General features: G+C 39.6%; 1 protein-coding gene across 1 annotated transcript in view; it reads left to right on the top strand.

Moving 5' to 3' along the window:
* Positions 1-271: 271 nt before the first annotated feature.
* Positions 272-11049, top strand: part of LOC139651291 (venom phosphodiesterase 1) — a gene marked incomplete at its 3' end in the record, with an annotated part of 51539 nt that continues 40761 nt past the window's right edge. The window contains exons 1-2 of the mRNA XM_071528156.1: positions 272-301; positions 4076-4163. Of these exons, the coding sequence (XP_071384257.1) occupies positions 272-301; positions 4076-4163 (118 nt within the window). The remainder of the gene's footprint in view (positions 302-4075; positions 4164-11049) is intronic.

Below are 11049 nucleotides of genomic sequence, written 5' to 3' on the forward strand. Positions count from 1 at the left end.
ATCTGGCTACCTTTTCATCTTGCCTATCAGGTGAGTTTCTGGAGTGAAATGGCGTCAGAGAATTGTCATTTGTGGTTCCACAGAAACGTGAGGTTATCTCCTCGTTCTGACAATCAGTTACTTACAGCTCACACCTGGTCCAGAGGTCATCGCTCTCGTCTGGTGATATCTGCCTTTCTCCACAAGTAGAGGAGTGTGTTTCCCCTGGGTCAGGGCAGTGTGTGTGTGTGCGTTGTGAGTGTGTGTGACGGCTGCGTTCAGAATCGCAATCATGGAGTCGCAGAAAAAGAAGAAGATCATCGTGAGTAGTGGCTTTGAATGTTTGCTTGGCATTGAATGTAGTGAAATGTGTAAAATGAAAGAAGAGCTACGCATGGTGGTAGGCCTTTACATTTTCAAGGAATGCAATATAAGCTCAGGGATATGATTCAACATAACATGGATTTTGGTGGATACTTTTATCTAAAGTAACCCGGGGTATCATGGGTACATCGTGGGAATGTATCCCCAAACCCTGGCAGTGTTAGAGCAATGGACCATATGTTGGATTCTCATTGGTGCCACGCTACTAAATCTAAACAATCTCTCAATTTAAAGTCCTTTGGATAACAAAGTACCTGTAATTGTTGGCTTTGTTTGCCGTTGGATGCTGGTGCTGTCTTTAATATAATTATAAATGTTGTACTGCACTTTTTAAAAGTTACCTTACCTTAGTTACCTTACACACTAGAAAGTGCTTGGTAGACAAAACACAAACCAGCATCAACGCCGAACAATTCTTTCGGGTTTGTTTTTCCAACAAAGTAGCGTGTGAAAGCAACACCGACTTGGACGTCCCAGATGGACTTTCCCACCAGCACATGAACACAGGATGATAGTTATGGCTAAAAAACAAAAATCATCCAGTAGCGGAAGATCAAATCAAATCTAATCAACTGATCCTAAGAGCGATTTGTCCACCAGATTTCAAACAAATCCATATGTCACTGTTTGCAATGTTTTGTCAACAAAAGATAAGATAAGATAAGATAAGACAGCACCTTATTAATCCCCATGGGGAAATTCAGGTGCCACAGCAGCAACTGGCAGACAGTACCAAGGAAAACAAGTACAGTAAGTACAATAAGATAATAAAAAGAAGAGGTACTAAGATAAAACAATATAGATAATGTACATAATATAGAGACTATGGAGACAGTGCAAAAATACAAATAATAATAACAATAATAATAATAATAAATGTGTATTCGTATTCGGAAAAAGACAGATGATGTGAAAACAAAATCTCCTTCCCCTTAGTCACCATTACCTACTCTGAGTTTACTGGAAGAGAGAATGACTGTACAAGTAATTAACTTTGGAAAACACATATTGGCTAAAACTCATTATTTCTTGTTTAATATTTCAGAGGGGAAATTCCTGTTACAGCCAGCTGTGTACTGAACATAAAAAACAAGCATAGAAACATAGAACTATTTACACATAACACAGCAAAGACATAAAGCACAGTCTAGCCTAGATGATGAAAGCAGTTTAAACCGACCACATGAGAAAAGGGGCCCAGTATCTGGAATCAACAATTCATAAAGACAGACAATTCTCTCTTTGTGATGAACTTCACCTTTTTTCCCCCACAAAGTGGATATGTAGCATTTTGCAATTGAACTTAAATTCAGTTAAGGAAACATTTAAACCATGCCCAAGCCAGTACAATTAGCAAATAGTGATGATATAATGGTAACTTTGTGGGTTTTTAGCCCTTTTTTATTGCATTATTTTGTATTGTATATTTGTATTGTTTATATGATGGCAAATCAAGTTTCCCCCTCTTGGAGGATTAATAAAGTTGTCAATCAATCAATCAATCAATCAACTAAACTATCATGCAAGACAGTGATGTCAGAGTTACAAGGATGGGACAATATATCGAAATTCAATATATTGCAATAGAAAAATGTGACAATATGTTTCGTGGGTCAGAAAAATGAATTGTCATATTAGCTCCATGTTATTCTGCTGTAGTAATCACAAATGAGACAGCTTGACCATCACAATAATTATTATTATACCCCCGAAATGAGTTTCAGGGATATTATGGATTCACCCCACCCGCCGCCGCATCCGCCGCACTGGGAAAATCTTTGAGATATTTTGAATTATTTGAAAAACACATTTTTAACATCTCCTCCTACACACTTTGACCAATTACCACCAAAATCGGTCAGTAGCATATATGGTCCTACGCTCTTTAAATTTTGCTCATGGATTGTTTATATCTAATGTAGTTTTGAAGATATTAACTCTTACAGTTGTGAAGGAGGCGTGGCCTATAAGCTAAATTGTTATAACTTTGTGATAGATGGTCCAATCATCATGAAACTTGGACAACATGTTCACATATAATAAATGAACATGTGTGCAAAGCCATTCAAATATTGACCAATAGGGGGCACCACAAAGGCCTGAAAACTGTATCTTCTAATCCAATAGGTAAAATTGCATGAAATTTGCCACACATGCTCTGGGACCACGTCCTAGTCAAAATCTGAAGTTTGGTCATCATTAGTGAAAGTGGGCGTGGCCTATGACATTTTGGCTTATAACTCAAACAGAATTTCACCAATCGCTATCATGTTCCAACCTTCATGTGGAAGATGCACACCAATTTCCATACAGATCCGACCAGATTTTGCCCAACAGCAGCATTTTGAGTGTGCAGCTAGACACAGTAAAGCCATACGAAGTTGGATGCTGACACCTTTTAACTTGCTATCACATTCTTCAGTATCAGAACTTGATAGCTTGGGGCCTGATGGCTCAACAGCCTAATATGACAAAACTGACAGTGATCTTAATGCAAACTTCCACGTTTCAGCTCTGGCTGCTGTACTGGCATGAACCCAGCCTCGCTGCTAGTGGCTATATTTAATTAGTTAAATTTATTATTGAGTGTTAAAAAAAATAGTTAATGTACAGTACATACCCTTTATTATTGGGGAGACAATAGAGGATTATATCCATTCATTTTGGAGTGTTTAGGAGTAATAATAATATAATTAACTTTAGATTAGCCCAGAAGGAAAAATTGTTTTATTTGGTGAAATAAAAATAGTTGGAACATACAACCAATATAATTGAGAAGATTAACCCTGGAGTCTTATTGTTTGATTAATGAATGGCTTTTTATTACATTTTACTTAATGGGGCCTTTGAGGATCGGGAATTTCTGTGGGCCCCCGACACCATCCTAGTTTACACTTTGTAATGGCATTTTTAAATTGTTGTTTACATTCTAGCAGCCAATGCCATCGCTAGAAAGATTTGTGGCTCAGAAATAAACACAGTTCTATACAGTCAGACTTTGTTGTCATTGAACTTATATTTATTACATCGTATCGTATTTGTATTGAATCATAAACTCCATATCCCGTATCGAATCATATCGTGAGATAAGAATATCGTCCCATCACTACTCACTACTATGAGTGCAGCAGTTCAACACCAAATTAGCAGTGAAAGAGCTGTAGCCTATAGGAGTGTGAACCTGTTGCTCTGTCTGGCTGGTGTGTTATCTTTTTGTGATTTATCTATTTGAAAGGTTTCCAATCAGTCTTTTTCTCCTCAAAACTACTTTGGCTGCTGATCAACTGAATTCTCTGGTGAAATCCTAAATCTACCAGCCACTACACTGTCCTTCACAGATAGGGACTCACCTTTGACCTTTGTGTTACCTGCTGTGCTACCAAAAAAAAAAGTTTGTGCATGAAAATACAAGCTCACAAAAAAGTTTGCTTATGATAAAAAACTTCACAATATGTTTGCTTATGATAAAAAAAAGTTCACAAAATGATTGCTTATGATAAAAAGAAAAGTTTGCTTATAAGAGAACAAAGAGCAGGTTTGTCCTGTACAGTTGAAGTTTTATGGGCATATGGGCATTTAAAGGAACACACATTCTTTTCTGAAAGCCAAACTAACAAGGCAAACGTGTGTAAATGCTGTGTTTGGTTGTCTGTGTGTGTGTGTGTGTGTGTGTGTGTGTGTGTGTGTGTGTGTGTGTGTGTGTGTGACACAGATAGTTGTCTTGGCTGTGGCGATTGTGACCATCACCCTGGGTCTTGGGCTCGGTCTGGGGCTGGAGCTGAAGAAATGTAAAAACAAAGGTACTGTCAGACACACACACACACACACACACACACACACACACACACACACACACAGACACACACACACACACACGACACACATACACACATAACACAGACACACACACACATACATTCGGGTACCAAACTGACTGATTTGCACAAAACCTGGTATGAACTTATGGTCCAAGGAAGAACTGATTAACTGTTCATGTTGATTGGCCAAAACGGGGTGTGGTGGTGGGCGTAGTCCTCCACAAAAAGGTGAATTTTTGTGCATTTCAGAACAGATTCACATAATATTCCAACTTTGACAAAAGGTTGAGCAGGGAAGAACCACTGGGCCTGTAATGCCTCTGGGTGAAGCCTTGCTGGGTGTTGTCAGACAAGGTCTGTGCTCTACTGAGCACTTTTTCTAGTTTAGATTTTTTTATATGCACTTGATACAATAAGAACAACAAGCAAATATATATATAATCATAAAAAAATACATTAAGAGAATTAACAAAGAAAGAAAGGGAAATAAATGTACATGTGCAGGTAAAAAGCCCAAGATGAGCTTCTATCAGAACCTCACTGAGGTTTTATACTAATTAAGTTACAAACACTGAGAGTTCATTTAAAGCAGTTACAATAATGAAAATACAATTACTGACATGTAGTTACACAATAGTGATTAGTGGACTGGTACAACAAATATTAATAAATCATATAAGTCACCAGGATATAGATTAGAGAATTAGAGTTTCCGAGCAACGTCTCACACAGTCTGCGCGCACATCTCAGGGGCAGAAAGGCTGCCGGTAGCCACTCAGTTCACCTTAGTTAGTTAGTAATCTGATTTCCCAGAAGTGATAGCATTTTAGTTTAGTAAGTGGCCATATATGTATTTTAACATCATGCCTCACAGTTGCTAGTTCTAGTCGCAGTTGCACCCTTGACTAGAAAGAATAAAAGCAACCCCCGAAATCAACAGTTATACTTACAGCAGGGTCCAGCTGCAGCCCCGGACTGGCTCCCGTTAACGTTAACGGGTAAAGGCTGTTGCGTCCGTGTTTTCCCGAGAAGAGTCTGGAACGCATTTAGATCGGAGGTCGGAAGTTCCAACTCGGAACTACCGACCTCCGATCTAAGTGAGAGCTAATTATGACGCTCTGTGCGCTAATTATGACAAAATTTCACGCAAATGTCTAATAGGATAAAATGATGAAGTGATGACATTTTATATCCAAAAGTTCAAAGGTCAACTTCACTGTGACATCATAATGTTTTGCTTACCACTGTAGCTGAGAAAACGATCTTGGGTCATTCTACAAAAATGGTGGAAGTGCTGTCACTTACTTTAGCAGACACCAAAATCCTTTAAGTTGACCTAATAATCACATTAATTATATATGTTCAATAAATAAAGATTGTCCTTGCAACGATAAAACAAATTTTATTGGCGGAGGCATACAACCGCGAGGCGGTTAGTTCTAGTTTGTATTATTATCCTTACCTATTTTATCTTTTTCTTTCTTTCTTTCTTTCTTTCATGCACCCCAAACACACACTGTAACGCCCCAGGTTCCACCAGATCGCACATAACACATTCTATACAGTCACACACCCTCCATTCACAAAATAGCATGTTACACTAACTTTTTTTTCTACTAATAACTCCATTTCCTGACTTTACCAAAATGGCGACCAATGCTAAGAAATGGAAAAACCGTCCTGCGGTGTCTGGAAGATCGGTGCATTCCGGTGCTTGACCGGCTTTCTGGATTTAATATTTATTTTTAATATTTATTTTTCTAATATTTATCGGCCGTTATTTACACTGTGACTTATGAACTCCGGTAGTCGTGAGCTTCAGTGCGGCGACCAGAGACAGAGACGTGACTTCTGACTGCGCTCCTGCCCTTCTGTCTGTAAAACATGGATCGACCCACTATTCTTGGATTTCCGCGGTCGTGCCGGACAGGCGGCATCAATCTCGGATTTCCACTGCCTTGCCGACACGTGGCATGCCGTCAAAGAAATCACCGCAACCTAAACTCGGGTTCCCATAGCAGCCGTGAAGACATGGAAAATAAGCAAAGATCACAAGCTGCACCCTTTCAAAACACAACAGAACTCAAGCCTATGGAACCAAAACCAGAACGGACTCTGACCAGGACGGCCACACATCGGCAGGTAGCAGAAGGTCACAAATTCCTTACTCGAGTAAAAGTGCAAATACACATCTAAAAATATACTCTGGTAAAAGCTGAAGTACCATTTCAAATCAAAGTACAGGCTAAAAGTATATGATCTTAAATTTACCTAAAGTATAAACGTGAAAGTAGACCTCTAAAAAAGCAGAGCGGAACGTTAAAGCGGCGCTGAGATGAAAAGACTCGACTCAGCTCGATGAGATGAGGAGAAAACAGAAAGTTTGGCTTCATGTTTCCTGTGATGGATTCTCTCGCTCTGTGGAAGTTCGTTTTTCACAACGGACAAGAAGGAATGAAGGAGGAGAACGAGCGCTGACTGTGTGCAGAAACACTGATAACATCCTTTAAGCCTGTTTCTCCGTGGATCCTTAGAGTGATATTCCGTGAGATTCAAATTTTGTCTTTATTTTGGCGACACTTTTGGTGATATGCGATCACTTGTTTGGTGTTTTGCACTTACTCTAGGCACGGGCCCGACAAAGACACTCAGAGATGGCGGCTTCTTGTACTTCTTCGACCTTCTTATGTTTCTTCCAAACAAACCGCTGTTGTTGCTTCTGTAAACATAAAACACATAATTTCCCGTACAGCAAAGGATTTCCCAGGAAATGGGATCCTGAACAAATCTATTTGGTCTAAGAGTTCTTGAGAACTGAGCGATGTCATCTCGAATGCGAATGCATGTTATTGATTAAAGTTCAATAAACTGATGAAGATTAATGAAAGACATTGTGTGGGAATCAATTACAATCCAAATAAACAACAACTGAATTTGTGGTAAAAATGTGCCTTTGACAGATTACATAGTAGAAGTTCAGCAACCCCAGAGGGGAAATTGTGTCGTTAACAGCAGGAAATAATCAGAACCAAAGCTATACGAATACTAGAATGCGAAGAAAAACCCACATTACGAGATGATATATTGAGTAAAAATCTACAAAAAAATCTGGAAATAAATGGATTGTCTGCGGGAATCAGTTGACCAAGGAGAACCATGTGGAACCTTTTTGGCGCTGTCCTGTTGTTCCTGTACCATGTGCGTCATCACAGTATGTCCTGGGGAACTGCATGTACAAATGTCTTGGAACCAGTGTCACCAAACTAAATTGAAGGGATCCGGTCTCAAAAAACCACTCATCCATTTCGATTTGTTTTTATATTTAAACATTTAAAAACCACAGATGCTTCTCTCCTCAGAAAAACTTTTTTTTTCTCTTACAGTGAGATGACCCACAACTTTACTGGCAACCCATGATGTGCTTCACTGGCATGCCAACAATAATTTTTGGAATTATTTTAATCTCTTTTTTGGAATGAAACTGTTCAGTTCTTGTGCATTTCTTGTGTTTAACATGATTATCATTCACTTTAAAGCAATAGTCCACTTAGATTTAATGGGGGTTATTTATTTTCAAATAACCACCATGTTAAAATTGAGAGGAATATTGCTTTAAGTGATTTTGAATCTTTCATCCATGAAACTGTATAACAACAGTACAAACTGAGTCATTTAAACAAGTCAAATCCAGTAAACACAGCAGTAGGGGAAGAGGCTCACTGTCCACATCCAGTACATCAGTGTTCGAATTAGTTTCCTCCGCCAAGGAGCTCATGTTTTCCCCCGCGTCTGTGTGTTTGTGTGTCCGTCCCTCCGTCTGTTAGCAGGATATCTCTAAAAGCCGGGCACAGATTTGCACAAAACTTGGTATGAAGGTTGGTTATGGGTCAGGGAAGAACTGATTAAGTTTTCATGTCGATTGGCTAGATTTGTTTTTTTTAATTTAACAAGCAAAAATATATACAGTTTATATAATCATTACAAAAAAATTACATTAAGAGAATTAACAAAGAAAGAAAGGGAAATAAATGTACATGTGCAGGTAAAAAGCCCAAGATGAGCTTCTATCAGAACCTCACTGAGGTTTTATACTAATTAAGTTACAAACACTGAGAGTTCATTTAAAGCAGTTACAATAATGAAAATACAATTACTGACATGTAGTTACACAATAGTGATTAGTGGACTGGTACAACAAATATTAATAAATCATATAAGTCTCCAGGATATAGATGAGTTTCCGAGCAACGTCACACGCTTGAGCAACAGCATATCGTTATAGTTCATAGTTCTCTTTATAGTTGTCGCTCTAAGTGTGAATGGGCCTTTACACTTACAGCAGGGTCCAGCTGCAGCCCCGGACTGGCTCCCGTTAACGTTAACGGGTAAAAGCTGTTGCGTCCGTGTTTTCCCGAGAAGAGTCTGGAACGCGTTTAGATCGGAGGTCGGTAGTTCCGGAACTACCGACCTCCGATCCAAATGCGTAAACGGCATTAGCAGTCTGACATCAAAACCTCATTGAAGGAGGGAGATAATCTGCTAAATTAGAATAATTTGTTCCAAACTGTGAGTCATTACGGTTCGATCCAGAGGTTTAGCGGCGGGAGAAAACACGATGAATGAGGAACCAAATCTTAAGCCCCCCTAAACTCTAGCCAGCTGCTGACTCACGCCGCAGAAACAGACTCACAGGCCAAGTCAGAAAAGCAGAACATTCATCAGTGTGACAGCAGACTGATCCGCATCTGATTCAGCGTCTCCAAATTATAAACTGATAACTAACAACTGACTACAGCAACTGGAATGAGAGGGGCCCGGTCGACCGAGCCCTCGCTGTCACAGTCCTGTTATCACGGAGTGTGTGTTGTTCTGCTGGCTCTCACACACACTCACACTCCTGCGGTGTGTGTTCCCCTGGCAGCCGCTGTGCTTTCTGCACTGTGTCCACAGTTTATTCTGCTGGGATCACACTGGGACAATTTTTATTATTATTATTATTTATTTAGATTTTTTTTTTATTATTATCCTTACCTATCTTACCCTTTTCTTTCTTTCTTTCTTCTTGTTTCTTTGTTTCTTTCTTCTTTGTTTCCTTCTTTGTTTCTTTCTTTGTAGCCTGTTACTATGTGTAACTGGTATTATTATTTTTATTATTTATGTATTTCTATTTTTTATTATTATCCGTACTTACCTGTTTTATCTTTTTCTTTCTTTGTTTTTTTCTTTTTCTCCCTGTTTCTTTCTTTCTTTTCTTGCTCTTTCTTTCTTTCTTTCTTCCTTTCTTTCTTTCATGCATCCACACACACATGCATACACCCCAAACACACACTGTAACGCCCCAGGTTCCACCAGATCGCAGTTAACACACCCATTCACACACCCTCCATTCACAAAATAGCATGTTACACTAACTTTTTTTCTACTAATAACTCCATGTCCTGACTTTACCAAAATGGCGACCAATGCTAAGAAATGTAAAAACCGTCCTGCGGTGTCTGGAAGATCGGTGCATTCCGGTGCATTAAATTGAAGGGATCTGGTCTCAAAAAACCACTCATCCATTTCGATTTGTTTTTATATTTAAAAACCACCAGATGCTTCTCTCCTCAGAAAAATCTTTTTTTTCTCTTAAAGTAAGATGACCCACAACTTTACTGGCAACCCATGATGTGCTTTACTGGCATGCCAACAATAATTTTTGCAACTATTTTAATCTCTTTTCTGGAATGAAACTGTTCAGTTCCTGTGCATTTCTTGTGTTTAACATGATTATCATTCACTTTAAAGCACATAGGTCTCCAGGATATAGATGAGTTTCCGAGCAACGTCACACGCTTGAGCAACAGCATATCGTTATAGTTTATAGTTCTCTTCATAGTTGTCGCTCTAAGTGTGAATGGGCCTTTACACTTACAGCAGGGTCCAGCTGCAGCCCCGGACTGGCTACCGTTAACGTTAACGGGTAAAGGCTGTTGTGTCCGTGTTTTCCCGAGAAGAGTCTGGAACGCGTTTAGATCGGAGGTCAGAAGTTCCAACTCAGAACTACCGACCTCCGATCCAAATGCGTAAACGGCATTAGCAGTCTGACATCAAAACCTCATTGAAGGAGGGAGATAATCTGCTAAATTAGAATAATTTGTCACCAAACTGTGACTCATTACGGTTCGATCCAGAGGTTTAGCGGCGGGAGAAAACACGATGAATGAGGAACCAAATCTCAAGTCCCCCTAAACTCTAGCCAGCTGCTGACTCACGCCGCAGAAACAGACTCACATGCCAAGTCAGAAAAGCAGAACATTCATCAGTGTGACAGCAGACTGATCCGCATCTGATTCAGCGTCTCCAAATTATAAACTGATAACTAACAACTGACTACAGCAACTGGAATGAGAGGGGCCCGGTCGACCGAGCCCTCGCTGTCACAGTCCTGTTATCACGGAGTGTGTGTTGTTCTGATGGTTCACACACACTCACACTCTTGCGGTGTGTGAGTGTGTGTTGTTCTGCTGGCTCTCACACACACTCACACTCTTGTGGTGTGTGAGTGTGTGTTGTTCTGCTGGCTCTCTCACACACACACACACACACTCTTGTGGTGTGTGTTCACTGGGCAGCCGCTGTGCTTTCTGCACTCTGTCCACAGTTTATTCTGCTGGGATCACACTGGGACACACAGCCAGTGCTGTGGGTTCACACACAGTCCTTTTCTCTGTTGCTTTTTACTCAATCATCTGTAGGTCATTGTTGTTATTATTTGTATTATTATTATTATTTATTTTGATTTTTTTATTATTATCCTTACCTATCTTACCCTTTTCTTTATTTCTTTCTTCTTGTTTCTTTGTTTCTTTCTTCTTTGTTTCTTTCT

The sequence above is a fragment of the Centroberyx affinis genome, unplaced genomic scaffold (genome assembly GCF_046629955.1).
Source record: "Centroberyx affinis isolate AG114_WGS23_722 - 3 ecotype Tasmania unplaced genomic scaffold, CSIRO-AGI_Caff_v1 ptg001626l_1, whole genome shotgun sequence".
Lineage (NCBI taxonomy): Eukaryota > Metazoa > Chordata > Actinopteri > Beryciformes > Berycidae > Centroberyx > Centroberyx affinis.